The sequence below is a fragment of the Pieris brassicae genome, chromosome 2 (genome assembly GCF_905147105.1).
Source record: "Pieris brassicae chromosome 2, ilPieBrab1.1, whole genome shotgun sequence".
NCBI lineage: Eukaryota > Metazoa > Arthropoda > Insecta > Lepidoptera > Pieridae > Pieris > Pieris brassicae.
Genome location: NC_059666.1, coordinates 15492139 through 15509677, shown reverse-complemented (window position 1 = coordinate 15509677; position 17539 = coordinate 15492139). Strand labels below are relative to the sequence as shown.

Here is a 17539-nt window from a genome sequence, read left to right as displayed (position 1 = left end):
TTCTCGTAAACGAGCGACAATTGTTTTGAAATGTACAAACTGATGACAAGCATGCATAATCAAATAGCAATCTACCCTAGGGTGCGGTAAACCGGGTTTGCGAATTTATCATAAACATTCCTCCTTCACCAAGAAAAAAATCTTACTTAAGTTATGTTGGCAACAGCAATATTAAACTATTCGTACATTGACAATATATTTCAGGTTAACATACATCCGTACTCTTCCAAATCGTGACATGTTGCAAGTTAGCCTAGTAGCGATCAGCCCTACATTAAGTGACGTGGCGAGCGTACACGCGCCCTCTACCAGTGACGTACGCGTTCGAAGAGATGAGTACGCCGATAATGAAGGAATGGAATACGAACACGACGATACATACAAGTATAAGTCGCTGATTAGAGTACACACAGTTAACGGACGATTTGTGGGTGAGAAAATGATCTAAATACTTCTAAAATTACTGTTTTTTTATGACCTAAGATTAGAGGTTTTGCTTTTTTATTTTAACCTGCTTTATATTTTGCAAATTCTCTGTTAAACAAATAAAGTCATTCGGCCAGAAAACAAAATAAAAAAACACAATCGTCTTTCTTGCTTCACAGGGTACATTCTTGTATACATAAAGCTTTGTATGATAATAATCCAATTTCTAGACTTCAGTTTAAGACTAGACAGGATTTTATTTTCATATAAGTCTGGAATATTTAAAATAAATCATTGTGTATATAGGTAGCGTCAAAGTGGCGGAGATAGTTAAGTGCGTGCGTTACTCGGCCTGCGCGGAGGGGACCAGCGTGAACTGCATAGCAGTGGGGCTTCGGTCGGGGGCCATCCGCCTGTATTCGTCGTGGGAACTTCGTCCACTTGCGCACATTCCGCCGCCGCAGCCCTCGCCCCAACCCCACCCACACAATGAACATCTTGACCGCGATACGCTCAGGTACAAAAATGTGAAAAACGCTTTAGTTTCAATTCTTACAAAGAACTTTCGAAATTGCTAATTGAATATGGGTTGGAAAGTAGTGTACATTAATTCTTTGGGAACAATTATTCTGCAAAAAATTAAACCAGGCAGTACTTTGGAACTGTATTGATACTCATAAGATATTCGAGCGAAACTTCGGTTCTTGTAATAAAAAATTAACTTTATTTTATTTTATTCATTGATAAGGTTTGCCCTTCAAATCTGTTATGAATGGTTTTCAGCATATCCTTCAGCCATGATAACGAAATCTTGTTCGCGAGCTACGCAGATGGGGGCGTTGTAGCGTGGGAAAGCGTGGATCACGCTGCAAAACCCTCGCCCGTACGTATACTACCTGCGCATGCCCTGCTCTAAACAAGAAAGCAGGGGAAAATCTATATCGTTGTATTATAATAATGTTAAAATTTGAAAATGGAACTCGAATATTCTCCTAATTTTATATTACTTTTTTTTTGTCACACATTACGGACTTAATTTTAGAATTCAAAATATGTATAATATTTATTAGAAAAGCTTCTGAAAAAGCTAAAAAGGCAGGTGCTATTTTCATATCAGAAAGAAGAATAAAAAAATTAGATTATAACTATGAAATGGAATATTTGAAATTATTATTGTTACAGGGTTTTAAAGTTGAAAATTCTTGCCTTTTATGTTAAACAATAAGCGTACAGTCTTCCTACAAAGTGGAGATTCAAAATCTTCACTACTTGCTATAGTCGTTTAAGATAAATCTTGTAAATGTGTATATAGATATTTTTTTATTTAGTTAAGTGATCAGAGGCATAATGTATTTTTAATAATTGTATAGGTCTTTAATGATTTTCAAATAAATATATGACACTATTTTATTACACTATTGGCTATTAAGGTATATTAATTTTACATTCCATTAGAAAAAATTAAATGCTCAGTGAGAATATCCCCCATGTTATTAAAAAATATTTTAATCTTTACTAGTATCAAGACATGATTTTATTAGTAAGTAAGATAAACTAAACCATAATATCGAATTATATTGCTCTCAATCTTAGATTAAAAAATAAATATATTATCATTCATATTTAGAAGACTACATGGAATGTCTTTCTTATATATATATAAAGAGTATGCTATTTAGATAATATTATCATTGGTTCCTTGTTGATTATTGTTTAGTTGTATAATAAATACTTAATAATTACTTGTGTTTGTTACTTCATCTTAGGATATCCAAAAGAACACACATAAGTGTTGCCATATGTAAAGTGAATAGCAGGATAATATATATACTTAATACCTTTATTAAAATTTAGTGCGTCACGTCTGTCACAATGATAATTTACTTTCTTTAGTAAATATATGAATTTATTCGGAAATAATAAAGCTTTTGATTTTGAGTAAATTATTTCGCTACAACAATCATCTGCATATTGTAGCACATTTATATGGGAATATATAGATGATACAAAATTATATGTGTAAATGTTATATAAAAGTGGGCTAAGAACCAAACCTTGGGGAAGGCTTTTAAAAACTATACGCTTTAACTTAGTACTATTACCATCTTTCTGATCGATGAATAATATGTATCTGCAGGATAGTAAATTGACGATAAACGCCCAAAATTAATAATGTATCCTCAATCTAAGTCTAAATCTAATCTTGGATTGATTCATATCTAAAGATCGATCTCCAATCTGCATGCCAATATAACACATTTGCTACCCGATTGTTTATTCGACGATAGATTGCACGCAATCTTTTGCGTGATCCTTTCCTCTCGACCGCGTTTCGTTAAATGCAATATGTTTGTTTAAGCATACTAAAAGGTTGCTGTTTTTGGAATAAGATAAAATAAGTAGGACTATGTATCTATAGTAACAAATATTATTGGCTGTAGCTACTGATAAAAACGTTTAAGGTCTCTATTTATATTAATAAATATGATAATTTGTTTTTTGTGGTAATATAATTTTAGTAAGGAACGGAACGTTTCATTTTTGTGACAACTGACAAATGTCAACCCATGGCTTCATGAATCTTTGTGACCGCTATTTTCTAAAATCTAAATATTAGTGCGGTTTGTTTAACTACAAATTAACATAATATTATAAATTATACAACTATAATCTCTGTCGTAATGGATGTTGAAACCGTAAGCTGATTTCCCGCATTTGAGTGTTTTGTCATATGAATGAAGAATGCTCGTAAGAGAAGTAGCAAAGGAAAAAAGAAATGAAATATAGCAATAGCAGAATATTATATGCCTGAACAAAAATTAATAGACTAAGTTACTTAATGAAATTTCTAGAAATGAACATTTAATATTAAGAAATAAAGAACTTAGAACTAATAAAAAGTCTAGTCTTAGAGTTAAAAAAAAATTGAAATACAAAAGTTAAGGAAGTAAAAGGTTGTAGAGAATATTATTAATTAGCTTGGTATAGTTTACTATTTTGTAGGTTTTGCTAACATATTAGTAATATATAAGAATATAATGAAATAAATTTCATATTATAATGTTATGTTTTTATTTCTTTTTCCTAATATTTGGTTAAAAAAATACTAATTTAATTTTATAGATAGATTAACAACATAATTTTTTAATAAGGCTTGTTCTTTCAGTTATGTCTTGACTTCCTTCATTAACTTCTTGACTTGAAATTGTATCAAGTGTTGGAACTCAAACTTCTGCCGGTATATCTACCCAATTATAATCCTTACAAATATGTTGCATAACAGCTGTGGCAATAATAATATCTTGAACTTTACTTTACTAGTGACAAATGCAATGTTAAAGCGACATTTCTATACCGTAAGCACTATTACCAACCATCCAGTGATTTCTCAGTAGACCTGTATGATATTAAGCTATAAACAAATATACCTGTTAATTTATTTGGCACATTTATCAAGTTCTACCTTCTTATCAATCAATTTGAATTAACTTGTAGAGCTGAGTTTTCAAAAATTGTTACATCATGAGCAGCACCAGGCCATAGGGCACAACATTAATAAAATTTATTTCTGCATCACACACAGCCTGTACATTTAAAGAGAAATATCCTTTTCAATTACCATATTATTCACCAATTACTTCACCTAAAGAAAATAATGGTGCTTATTATTATTACAACTTCATACTATAATGTACAATGTTAAAAGAAATATATAAATTACTTACATGATGATTGAATTCGTAAATGAGTGCAATCAATGGCAACAATTCTAGGAAATCCTGTACTCTGTTTTTTAAGACTGTGCAGTCGAACGGAACAATACGAAAATTTCAATTGATTTATCGGAATCGGACGAACTGCCGACTGATCGAAACGTGTATGCGCTCGTTCCGTTTTCGTGTTCAGTTTTGTCGTCGATCGACATTCGGGTAGACGTGCGCACGCGTCATGGCGTCTCAAACTAATCGCGAATGGTTTGAAGAATTTATTGAGTTATATCGCAGTGAACCTTGTCTTTGGAATATTAAAGGCAAAGAGTATCACAATCGTGACTTAAAACGTTCAGCATATACTAAGCTGGTTGAAAAATTGAAAACAGTAGACCCTAGGGCTGACAAAGATGCTGTTGTAAAAAAAATAAACAACGTTCGCTCTACTTACAAAAAAAAGCGTAAGAAGATCGCTGGTTCAAAAAAATCAGGAGCAGGAACCCAAGAAGTGTATAAACCAAAACTATGGTTGTACGAGCCAAAGCTGTACATTTTGCTCACTCAGGCTATCTTAGAATTATAAGCGTGATGATCCCTATGTACGTGCCAAGGTTCGTACATTCTTGCTCGTTTACAAGCTTGACAAATTCCTATGTTTGTACGTGCCATGGATGTACATTTCGATCACTTATAAGCGTGAGGATATCCCAAATCGTCGGAGTTACATCCCGAGAGCATAGCCAGACGTAGGCACTCTCTTTGACTGTTAAATTGTATTCATTCGGTACATAGCAATTAGCACGTCATTATTTCGCTCATATTCTATTGTAACACGCGAGTGGTAAATATAGAGTAAATCAATAAATCTCTATTATTTGAAGCATCCCGTTGACCCAGGAACCGTACAATTTGGTCCTTCGAGCTATCCGGGAATAGCGGGTCTTTCGCGTTCAGTTGATCGCGTTCGCGGTTTTCTCCGTTTTCCTGAAGATCGGCGCCGTGGAAAAACATCCCACTGCTGGTTCGTTGGGTCATCAAGCAAATCAAATACCATCATCCGCATCAATAGAAAAGAGGAGAGCAAGGTTTCAAGGATCCAGACTAGTCCAAATATATCGGCGTCCTTTCAACCTAGAACTAGGCGACGGACGTCAATCTTCAACGGAGAGAGGTAAACTGCATAAAGCCCTCTCCCAACTTTTTCAAGAATCCAGACGTATCAATATATATCGGCAACCGAGAACAAGGCGACGGACGTCAAGCGCAACATAGAGAGGCAAGCGACAGCGGTCGGTACAGTAAGTCCTTTCCAATTGTTTGAGCGCATAAAATTTGATAAATATTAGATTTATCTTACTTCAGCATAATAACTGCAATCCCTTTCGAATAGGGCACGTTATACAGCACTTTTAAACAACATTTACTGTTGACTGGGGCATCTTATTGGATACAATAAATCATTATGGATAAATTATACCAAGACCAACTAAGAGTATGGGGGGATATTCAGAAATTAACAAATAACTACAAAAAGGACGGAGCAGAAAGAAAAAGAAATCCCGACTACTTTCAAAGTCGACTGTTTCATTTGGAGGAATTATGGAACAAATTTCAATCCAACCATGACCGTATGCTTATAGAATATAGCCAGAATCATAAGTACTTTCAGGAAATGGAATATGAACAAAGCCAGGGATCATACCACTCAATAAAGGAAACATTGAGTCAGGCCTACCAGGACATTTTACTAAGAATGGAAAAGCCTAAGGCCAGCACTAGCGTTAGCGAGTTCGAGGAGCAAGGAACGTCTGGAAGACAAGAATCGGCCCAGCAACAACAAGGGTTTGGTATCAATGCTATCAAGCAGAAGGGGTATTCCCAAAGGATTAAGAATCTGCTCTGCAAGTAGGAGGCATTTTTTAGGTCCTCCGATCACCGTTCAATTAAATGTGATATAGATTCCATTACCGAAAAATGGGAACTGAGGTGAAATGAGGTCGCGTTGGGACGCGATTTATAATAATCACATATAAATAGACACCGAGCTCGCGGGAACTTTCCCCGAATATCAAGAAAAATATTACGAACAGGGAGCCATATATAGGCACAAAAGGAAGGAGATAAATATCAAATTGCACTCTATCACTCCAAATGAGAAATTAACTCCCCGTATAGAAATACCTATATTTAACGGCAGTTTTGAAAAATGGGTATCATTCCGGGACTTATTTGAACAAGTTATCCACAAAAATTCAACCCTCTCTAACGCAGAAAAAATGCAATATTTAAAATCAAAATTAAGAGAGGAACCAGAGAGGCTTATAAATCAATTGCAAGTTAGCAACGAGAATTATGACGCATGTTGGAAAATTATCACAAATAGATATGACAACAAAAAACATATTTTAACATCGTATCTAAATAGTTTTATGCAGCTTCCAAAGATTGAAAAGGACAACCTGGGGCAAATTAAAAGACTTCACGATATCACTTTGGAATGCTTGAATGGGCTCAAAAATTTGGGGATTTGTGTAGAGCATTGGGATACCATTATAGTTCATATTCTGTCTCAAAAACTAGATTACGACACCTATCAAGCATATATTGCATCACTAAAGCATCCAAAAGAGTTATCGGTGCTTAAAGATTTAATTGATTTCCTGGAAAAAACATTTACTGCCTTGGAAACAACAAGCAACAAACCTCAGCAGAGTCTTGTTACAAAACATCAATATCGGTCTAATAATAAGCCGATCAACAATAAATTCGTGTCATCGCAAGTGAGTAATCGAGGCCATGACAATATAGTTAAAAACACGTACTGTAAAATATGCAAAACAGCTAATCATGTCACGTTTAATTGTAAATCTTTTATAGCTATGAATCATAGAGAAAGGCTTGATACAGTTTTAGCATTACAGATATGTACTAATTGTTTATGTGACCACGATGTCAAGGATTGTGTTTCACAAATCAGATGCAGAGTTTGTTATCAGAAGCATAATACAAGGTTACATAATGCATTAAATAGTTCGAATTCACCTAATCGCCCGTCTACAAACAGGCTTCAATATCAAAATAGTACTTATACGAGTACGAGCATTCAAAAAGGGTACATACGACATCTAAGGATTTTTCAAAAGTCCTCTTAGCCACCGGAAAAATTAAAGTGTTAGGGGTGAATGGAAAGCCTTACCTCATGCACGCACTTATTGACCAGGGGTCTCAAATATCAATAATTAGCGAAAAGGCAGCACAGTTGTTGAAACTAAAGAGGGAAGGCTGTAATGGTGTTATCTCAGGAATAGGGGAAAACACACAACGAATCAAGGGTCAGGTTACATTGACCTGTACTTCTATCTAACTATACATTAAAAACAAGAGTATTTATCATGAATAATTTAGTACACAAATTGCCAAATAACTCCTTTAATATGCCGTCATGGCCTTATATCAAAGACATCGAATTGGCAGATCCCGAATTTAACAGAAGCAGTCAAGTAGACATATTATTTGGGGCCGATGTCTACGCCCAAATTATGATGAGTGGAATATTAAGAGGGGAAAATCTTTCACAACCAATAGCACAACAGACACGATTTGGATGGATCTTATGTGGAAAACTTAAGTCATATCAATGCAACATAATACTAAATAACACTGAAGATTTACAGAAATTTTGGGAAATAGAAGACATTGAAGAGTCCCCATCCGTCGTGTCCTCTGAAGACCAATATTGTCTTTACTTGTATAAGAAAACAACACTGCGCCAAGCAAATGGAAGGTACAAGGTTCGACTTCCGCTAAAAGATAATTTTAAGGAAAGTTTAGGTCTGTCCAAACCAATGGCGGTAGCACAATTTCACAGCCTGGAACGGAAATTAGCGAAACAGCCAAAAACTGCAAGGCAATATAAGGATTTTATAAATGAGTATAAAGACTTAGGGCACATGTCTTTCATAGAAAACAAGGGTTCGGAGATTGGGTATTACCTCATCATTGTGTTACCCGGGAACATTCGAAAACTACAAAGCTGCGTGTTGTATTCAATGGATCAGCAAAGACATCAACGGGACTTAGTTTAAACGACGTAATGTATCCTGTATACAACCTATAACAAGACTTACAATCCCTTATATTAAAGTGGAGAAGATTCCGATATGTATACACCGCAGACATGGAGAAAATGTTTAGAAATATTGACATTTTTGAGTGCGATCGGAAAATGCAAAGATATATTTGGCGAAATTCACAAAGTCGACCGTTACAGGAATATGAATTGACAACCGTAACGTATGGCACAAAGGCGGTGCCCTTTTTAGCCATGATGACTTTAAAACAGCTAGCTATGGATGAAAGACCTCGGTTCCCACGGGCAGCGGAAATCACAGAGCAGGCATTTTATACAGATGACTTAATATATGGGGCCCATTCTATAGAAGAAGGATGCAGCATGGTAACGGAGTTACAGGATTTGTTGCATTCAGGGGGTTTTACTTTAAGAAAATGGGCTTCCAATGAACCAAGAATACTGAAAGAGATTTCGGAAAAAATTAACCGAGATCAAAACCAGCAAATATTTACGTTTAAAGGAGATCTTATTTCAAAAACATTAGGGGTATACTGGAACCCGAAAGAAGACTGCTTTATGTTTCAATCGTCATTTGATTTCTCGAATAAGACGACCAAAAGAGCGCTTTTATCAGATATATCGAAGCTGTTTGACCCACTGGGTTGGTTAGCTCCTGCAATTACAGCTATGAAAATAATTTTTCAAGAAGTATGGAAGCAAAACATTAAGTGGGATGATCAAATCCCTACTTCTATTTTGAAAAAATGGAAGCAATATAAAGAAGAAATAGAACTAAGTATTTCTAAAATAAGGATCCCGAGGTGGTTGCAAACTAGTCCGGACAGCACATTAGAGCTACATGGATTTTGTGATGCATCAAATAAAGCATATGCCGCAGTTATTTACTGTCGAATAAACAACAAGGTTTCATTCGTGGCAGCCAAAACAAAATTGGTACCCGTTAAAGGAAAAATCTCTATTCCGAGAGGTGAATTATGTGGAGCGGTTTTATTAACAAAGCTGTTTAATAAAGTTAAAGCATGTTTAGGGTATAATAAAATTAAATGTTACCATGGAATCCGTTCCATGGTAACATTGGGGTGGATACAGGGACAGCCTGAGAAATGGAAGCCATTTGTAAGCAACAGAGTCAAGCAAATTGTTCAAGATATGCCGTCAAACACGTGGCACTATGTTAAATCAGAGGAAAACCCCGCAGACTGCGCCAGTCGTGGTATTTCCGTCAAACAACTTGAAATGCACTCTTTATGGTGGAATGGTCCATTATGGCTTCCTTTATATAGGAATGACAAGGAAACTCCGTCATATTTTACGAAGGAAGAAGAAAAAAATCAATATTTAGTTAATATAGTACAAGGTACAGAGAACACAGTAAAGGGAATAATACAAAACTGCAGTAGTTTCTCACGGGCAATCAGTATAGTTGCTTGGATATTACGGCTTTTGCCAAAAAATAAGGATAAAAGGGAACGATACCTTACATTAGCTGAAGTCAAGGAAGCGAAACGGAAGATAATTCGCAACGTACAAGAAGACGACTTCTTCTAGGAGATAGTGAAGAAAACTTGAGAAGAAAGGAGAGCATTAATAAAAGTACACTAATTGCATTGAATCCATATCTTAGACAGGATGGCCTTCTTCGTGTAAGAGGAAGGTTGCGAAATGCCTTCATTAGTAAAGACATGCAACATCCCATTATAATTTCACATACTGGTAGGCTGACTGACTTAATAATAGACCAAGCGCATAAGCTTACCTTTCATGGCGGCCCTCGCCTAACATTATCACTTATCAGACAGAAGTACTGGATTGTGGGCGGTAATAGAGCAGTAAAGAGGCAATTGAGATTATGTGTAACATGTGTTAAAAATAACCCTCGGATGCAATATCAAATAATGGGTGACTTGCCCGAAGCTCGGTGTAATCCGGCGCGACCCTTTAAGCATACTGGAGTTGACTTTACGGGATATATCCTAATAAAAAGTAGCAAAGGACGAGGGATCAAGTGCACAAAAGGTTACATAGCCGTATTTATATGCATGGCTACAAAGGCAGTGCATTTAGAAGTAGTATCTGATTTAACCACTTCGGCCTTTCTAGCAGCATTGAAAAGAATGGCGGCCCGAAGAGGGACTCCGGAACATATTTATAGTGATAATGGGACAAATTTTATTGGTGCCAATCGTGTACTTGACTCCGGGTATGACGAATTAAAACGAGTATTCGCAAATGAACAATTTGCCACCACAATTACGGATATGGAAATAAACTGGAATTTCAATGCACCTGCATGGCCCTCTGCTGGCGGATTATGGGAAGCAGCTGTTAAAAGCTTAAATGCTCATACAAAGAAGGTAATCGGGGATCAAAAATTCACATATGAAGAACTTTCGACACTCGTAGCGCAGTTAGAAACCTGTTTAAATACTAGGCCTCTATGTCCAATTTCAGAAGATCCGGAGGATATTAATTTTCTAACACCAGCTCATTTCTTAACTGGGGGCCCTACACTTTCATTATTGCCCACCGAGAATGACTTAAGAACGAGATGGTACTTAGTGGAGAAAACTTTCCAAGACATATGGAAGAGGTGGCAATCGGAATACTTGCCTACATTGACATCTCGAAATAAATGGCAAAAACCACGAGAAAACTTAAAATTACAAGACTTGGTTGCCATTCACAACGCGAATATTCCTCCCGGAGAATGGGCTATGGGCAGAGTTGTAGAATTACATCCAGGCACTGATAATATCATCAGAGTAGTTTCGCTAAAGACAAAGAACGGAGTAATCAAACGTCCAATTGCCAAATTAAGTCCCTTGCCAGTGCAGAACAGCAGTAACGCAGCAGCCGAAAACGAGTCAAACATATCTGCAAAACCACGGCCCATACTACGAAAGGGTCACGGTAACGTTTTAGCGATAATGCTTTCATTTATATACTTTTTAACATACGTATCAGCTACGCATCCGGAAAATTATAATATAAGTACATTCAACAATAATAAGGGGTTATACTTAGACAAAATAAGTAATATGCAATTAATTCAGGAAAAATGGAGAATCGTTGTCTACTATGACATGAAACCCTATTGGGAAGGAGAAAAGGCATTCGAACAATATTATAAAACTTTACAAGGCATGTGTTCTGCCCTCGATGAAAAAACACATTGCGAAATTACTATGAATCAATTACGTCATAGCTTCGAGGAACTCAAATACTACGATCAGGTGTTGCTTACGCAGCACCCGGGCACGCGCTCGAAGCGGCGTCGGCGCGGCCTTATCAACGGTGTCGGATACGCGGCACACTCCTTATTCGGAGTATTGGACGAATCATTCGCTGAACAATATTAAAAGGATATCTCTTTAGTTAAAGAGAATGAGCAGCATTTGGCAAACCTGTGGAAAAATCAGACATCAGTTCTGGAAGCGGAGTACAATCTCATGAAGCGGTCAGAGGAAGAAAATTATAATTTACGAAAATTAATAAATCGACACGCAAATGAAGTTAGGAAGGCAATTACTACTCAAGTCACTGAAATCAATAGACTAGAGCGCATTACTCAGTTTACTCTTGACAGCATTTCAGCAACAAACGTACTTGCTAATTTAAGGAATATGCAGGAGTATCTGATTGACACCATCACCGATATTTACCATGGTCGATTCAATTTTCACCTTATTTCGTCGGAACAATTACGCATGGAATTAAATATAATATCCAATCATATTTCAACAGATCTTTCTTTGCCAATTAATAATAGTCAAAAACAATTTGGCAATATATATATATTTTTAAGAGTTAAGGCAAGGATGCTTTATGAGCAATTAATATTGGAAATCTCGGTTCCGCTTGTCAGCCGAGATGGTTTTGAAATCTATAATGTGATTTCTGTTCCTTATAAGAGTGACGCACTTACGATGGTCAAAATTGTCCCTATTTCAGATCTCGTCGCAATAAACAAAGAAAAAAATTCATACATACAGATGTCAGAAAATGAATTGCTATCAAGTTGTGATTATTATTCCGATATTTATTATTGTAATCTACCTAAACTGTTTTATAATATGAAACCAGAAGATATCTTATGTAAGACAGGAATGCCATGCGATAACGAGTGGATTGACCTGAATAAAAAGAATACATATTTATACTTTTGTTGTGATCGGTGTCCATTACATATTATGTGTGGCGATCAAATTTCTGCAGAACAATCAAATACGACTGGATTAATAAGCATAGGTCATGGTTGCATGTTACGCAACAAGAAAGGTGTCATTTATGCTCATAACGATTATCAGAATGTGCTCAAGACTGGACCAATGGTTTATTCGCCTTATATGGATTCAATTAATAATATGATAAATGTGTCCTTATCCTCGGATGTTATTGAAAATTCAAAAAACAACTACACAATTAATAGTCTTGATAAAATAGGCACAGATCTGGAAGATATGCGAAAAGAGGCTCCCATAATTAGTAGCGTAACATTTCACGACGTACATCAGTATATTGCCTTATACTCTATTTTGGGCATCTTCGTCGTGGTAGGAGCGATTCTATTGTGTCGGAGGTTTCGTCGAGCAGGTACGGTAGCACCTGTCCAGCAGATACTATCTGGCCAAGCAACAATTCCAATACAGAAAACAATTGATGGGCAGCAGGAGACGTCGATAGCGGCATTGGCAGCAGCAGTGGCAGCCAGTGTCGCAATGGGCTCTACAGAACCCACCCGGGACCGGACTCCGATAGGTCTTAGTGTTAGTGATAGTGCCGTGGATTGGTGTAGGAAGTGTTAGCATAAGTTTAGAGACTTTAAGTATCTCCTAGAGACTATTAAGCACATAATGGATTCATCTTGTAAAGCACTACATATTCATCTTGCACTTTTTGCCTGGGGGAGTATGTACGAGCCAAAGCTGTACATTTTGCTCACTCAGGCTATCTTAGAATTATAAGCGTGATGATCCCTATGTACGTGCCAAGGTTCGTACATTCTTGCTCGTTTACAAGCTTGACAAATTCCTATGTTTGTACGTGCCATGGATGTACATTTCGATCACTTATAAGCGTGACGATTTCCCAAATCGTCGGAGTTACACCCCGAGAGCATAGCCAGACGTAGGCACTCTCTTTGACTGTTAAATTGTATTCATTCGGTACATAGCAATTAGCACGTCATTATTTCGCTCATATTCTATTGTAACACGCGAGTGGTAAATATAGAGTAAATCAATAAATCTCTATTATTTGAAGCATCCCGTTGACCCAGGAACCGTACAATGGTATTACTCTATGTTGCTGTTTTTGGATGACCAAGAAGAACCAAGGCGTTCACGCTCTAATATGGACGACGAATCAACAGACAACGAGGTAAGTCATTTGCGTGTAATTATACTGTGGTGCCAGCAGAGTAGAATAGCACTAATATGGTTATGTGAATATGATAAGTAAATCCGGCCATATTGAGAATGCTTCATAGTTATTTATATTATTACATGAATAAATAATAAGTAAACGTAAATAACTTTTTTATCAAATCGTTTATTCTCAAAGAGTTAACGTATAAAATTATGTTGCCACGGAACGCTGCCTTCACTTGCAAAATATTCCATGTACTCTTCTCTGACTTTTTTTGCGGCAATCGAAGTATTACCAAGATTTCTTCGTTGCAAATTAACTATCGCTAAATTCATGTATCATATCCTTGGGTTATTGACCCGTCATCAACATTTTCTACGTCGAAGCATTCTTGTTGACAGTAAGAACTTTCTGAAGTCTTCATTAAATAATTATGTAAAGCACAACTGGCCATCACGACAGACTCTATTCGTTTCGGATCAATACTAATTTTTGTGTGGAAAATTCTAAATCGAGATGCCAAGATCCCAAACGCATTTTCGACAATGCGCCTTGCTCGTGATACGCGGTAATTTAGAATTCTGGTTTTATTTGTGGTCAAGTCTGCTTGTCGAAATGGCTTAATTAAATCTGTTCTAAGTGGAAACGCATCGTCAGCCCCAAACACATTAGGCAACTTTATAGAGCTATTTGAGACAACTGTGTCGGTTGGAATACACAACTGATTATTATCAAATTTTTCAAAAAACTTAGTGTTTGTGAAGTACGCCACCATCTGAAATTCTTCCATTTGTTTCAAAATCACATAAAAGAAATCGATAATTTCCATCAACGATTGCCAATAACATCATGTTATGATGGTTTTTATAGTTGCAATACTCTGAGCCACATCCATCAGGAAGAAAAATTGCTATATGCTTTCCATCCATCGCGCCTAGACAGTGCGTAAAGTTCCATCTCTTTTCGAACACTTTGGCCACATCCTTCCATTCTTCTTCCGAGCGTGCGAACTGTAAAAATATTAATTGTTACAGGAAATTGAAAGTGAAGCATCTCCAGCCGCCCAGTCAACTCCAGCCACGCAGTCAACTCAACAGTCACCTCCAGCCACACAAACAACTTCACAGTCAACTCCCGATACTCATTCAATTACAAACACATTGTTTAATAGGAGTCGGCCAAAAAGTAATGCAAATGAAACCTAACTACTCAAGTTTTACAGTCTGTTCAAAACCATTTTAAAAGGCCTGCAATTACTAATGATCGATTTGATATTTATGGAGCAAACGTCGCAGCTAAGCTGAGAAACCTCACAAAACATCAACGTATTTTGGCCGAATAAATAATTAACGAAACATTATTTCTGGCAGAGATGGAAAATTTGACTATTTCACACCAAGTGATGGATTCAACCAGTGTGCGTTTTAATAATTATGGTAACAACTTTCCCAGCCCCGTTGCACATACTCCCAGCCCTGTAGGAAACAATCCTAGCCCAGTACCTTATCAGAAATCAAATTATGATTTCCAAACACATCCAGGCTCCCAGTCAATTCTCCAAACCCCAATAATGCAAACTTCTCAACAAGATCAGTCCCAACAAGTGCAAAATTCAGCGGCTACTTTTTTGTCTAATTTTACTTAATGTATTATCCACCATCATTATAAGTACAAATTAATAAACATTACATTCTAAGTAATTAGTCGTTTTTTATTTCTTACCTTAAAATAGTCTTTGCGGAGAACCTTATATATTGCTTCACAGGTTTCCAGTATTATGCGACCTAAGGCTTGAGATGAAATTATGCTAGAGAATTTTAAATCTTCATAATTTCTTCCTGTTGATAAAAACCTCAAAGTAGCTACAAGGCTGTCGTGGGGTAGAACAGCATTTCTCATAATAGTGTCTTGCTTTTCGATAATTGGTGCTACCAAATTCAGTAGATGTAAGTACGTATCGTGATCCATTCTTAGAAAATTATGCCAGTCTTTTGGAAAAAGCTTTAATTCCGCCAACAAATTGACATGAGAATGAACTCTTCTTTTCATTAGCCATTCTTTACACCAGATGCTACGATTTTTCCGCTTCACTTTTTTTTCCTTCAGGGCGAATATTAATCCAATAATTGCTAAACCGTTGTCCGTCGAAGCCATCACTGACACGTGTGCGTCGGCGCCGCTTATTGTACCGTCTGATCGCAACGATTTCTCGTAGCGTATATGGCCACCATAAACACTAATTTTCATACAGAGGGCAATCTTCTATCTCTGATCGGCCCTCTGAAGGATCGGTTGAAAAAATAGATTGGTAACTCAATCTATGATTTGAATATTGGCATGCTCTTCTGTAGAAATGGATGGAATTGTCGATCTAAGATGGCTAAAATTGGATTGAGATTGAATATTGTAGAATAGAAATGATCAGATTATCATATTCGGCAGAGATGTCCAAAAAGGCAGCTAGAATATCTTCTTCACGCGCAAAAGCTAAGCGAATATCTGTGGTTAATATAGCTAAATTGTCCATTGTAAATTTTTACTTACGAAAACCGTATTGACTATTGGCTATTCAATTCTTGTTTCTATAAACCATTCCAAACTATTCTTCACAAGATGTTCAGCAATTTAGTTAAAACAGAAGACAGCGCAATAGGCCTCTATATGAGGCAACATCATTGGTAGGTTTTTTAATTACTATAACTTCTTGAGACTTCTGTTTCAGGAATATTACCTGTGACTATGACTGAGTTTATTAAATTAAAAAAAAGACACTAAAGCACTATCCCCACGATGATATAAAAATGAATACATAATACCATCCTGACCTGGAGATGTATATTTAATATGTGAAAGCGCACACCTTTTAATTCATGTAATGAAAAAGGTGAGTAAAATTCATCTGTCAAAGACGATTCCAAAGGAATGTAGATCAATTCAGCAGCTGAAAGAGGAGCTGATCTGTCTAAAACGGCATTTGTTACAAAACGGGGAAGTGAAGACAATGATAAAGATTAAAGAAGAAAGCAGATCGAAAACGTTTAATACTGCTCCAAACTTCTTAAGGGCACGTAGGAGATATAGAAGTATAAAATAATTTCCAGCCTTCCTGCTGTTTGTCTCTGAGGAGGTTTATGTGTGGTACTAATAACTTCATTGAGAATATCTAAATTTTCATTGGACATGGCCTCTGCATAGACTATCTCAGCTTCCTTTCTTCTATTTACTCCATGGAGGAAAAGGAATCTTATTAGATGGATATATTTTGACAGAAAAATCTGGTCGGCAGATCTATTAAACATGTAGCCAAAGCTCTAGAAGAATTGGTCTCACCACCGCTAACTAATTCGAGCAAATCTTTTATTTTAGAGTCGACAAGGATTTTAAATGTAAGCCAATCAGCATTTTTAAATTTATATTTCACACGTGGTTGTCATTTTTGATATGGAGAGCGTTTAATAGGCGAGGATATGATAATTGGGAAATGATCACTGCCAAAAGTAGATGTTGAGGTGTACCAAGAATCAGAAGAAGCAAGATCTGGAGTACAAATTGATAAGTCAACTGCGCTAAGCATTTCATTAGACTTTTTACGTCTGGTTGGTGAGCCAGAATTAAGTGAACACAAATTATATAAATCTAATATTTCAATTAAACGTACATTGGAGTCAGAAGTGCCACAACCAAACATTTAGTGATGAAAGTTAAAGTCACCTAATGAATGGACGACTAAGTGAAGAGGGTAATTTATTAACGCTATTGGGAATAATAAAAGAGTAACGAGCGAGATAAATAGAAACTATAGAAATATTATCAATTTTGAAACCGACACTATTAATGATGCAAATCATTAGAGATTAATGAATAAAACGCTTTTTCAGAAAAATTGAGAAAATGAATTCCTGACAAGTAATGCTACGCCACTAAGGCCATCAAATCTATCATC

The 17539-nt window shown here is 36.3% G+C and overlaps 3 protein-coding genes across 3 annotated transcripts in view; 2 read left to right on the top strand and 1 right to left on the bottom strand.

The window, feature by feature from the left end:
• Window positions 1-2114, top strand: part of LOC123720837 (lysosomal-trafficking regulator) — a 42323-nt gene extending 40209 nt beyond the window's left edge. The window contains exons 44-46 of the mRNA XM_045677623.1: window positions 205-431; window positions 733-943; window positions 1210-2114. Of these exons, the coding sequence (XP_045533579.1) occupies window positions 205-431; window positions 733-943; window positions 1210-1342 (571 nt within the window). The 3' untranslated portion in view covers window positions 1343-2114. The remainder of the gene's footprint in view (window positions 1-204; window positions 432-732; window positions 944-1209) is intronic.
• Window positions 2115-2358: 244 nt separating this feature from the next.
• Window positions 2359-15296, top strand: LOC123720294. The gene is made up of 3 exons (XM_045676842.1): window positions 2359-3122; window positions 13492-13608; window positions 14631-15296. The coding sequence occupies exons 1-3, from the start codon at window positions 3108-3110 to the stop codon at window positions 14799-14801; spliced, it is 303 nt and encodes a 100-aa protein (XP_045532798.1). The 5' UTR covers window positions 2359-3107; the 3' UTR covers window positions 14802-15296.
• On the bottom strand, window positions 13926-15750 carry LOC123720293. The gene is made up of 2 exons (XM_045676840.1): window positions 15319-15750; window positions 13926-14606 (listed from the first exon to the last, which is right to left on the bottom strand). The coding sequence occupies exons 1-2, from the start codon at window positions 15748-15750 to the stop codon at window positions 14346-14348; spliced, it is 693 nt and encodes a 230-aa protein (XP_045532796.1). The 3' UTR covers window positions 13926-14345.
• Between the last annotated feature and the right edge of the window lie 1789 nt (window positions 15751-17539).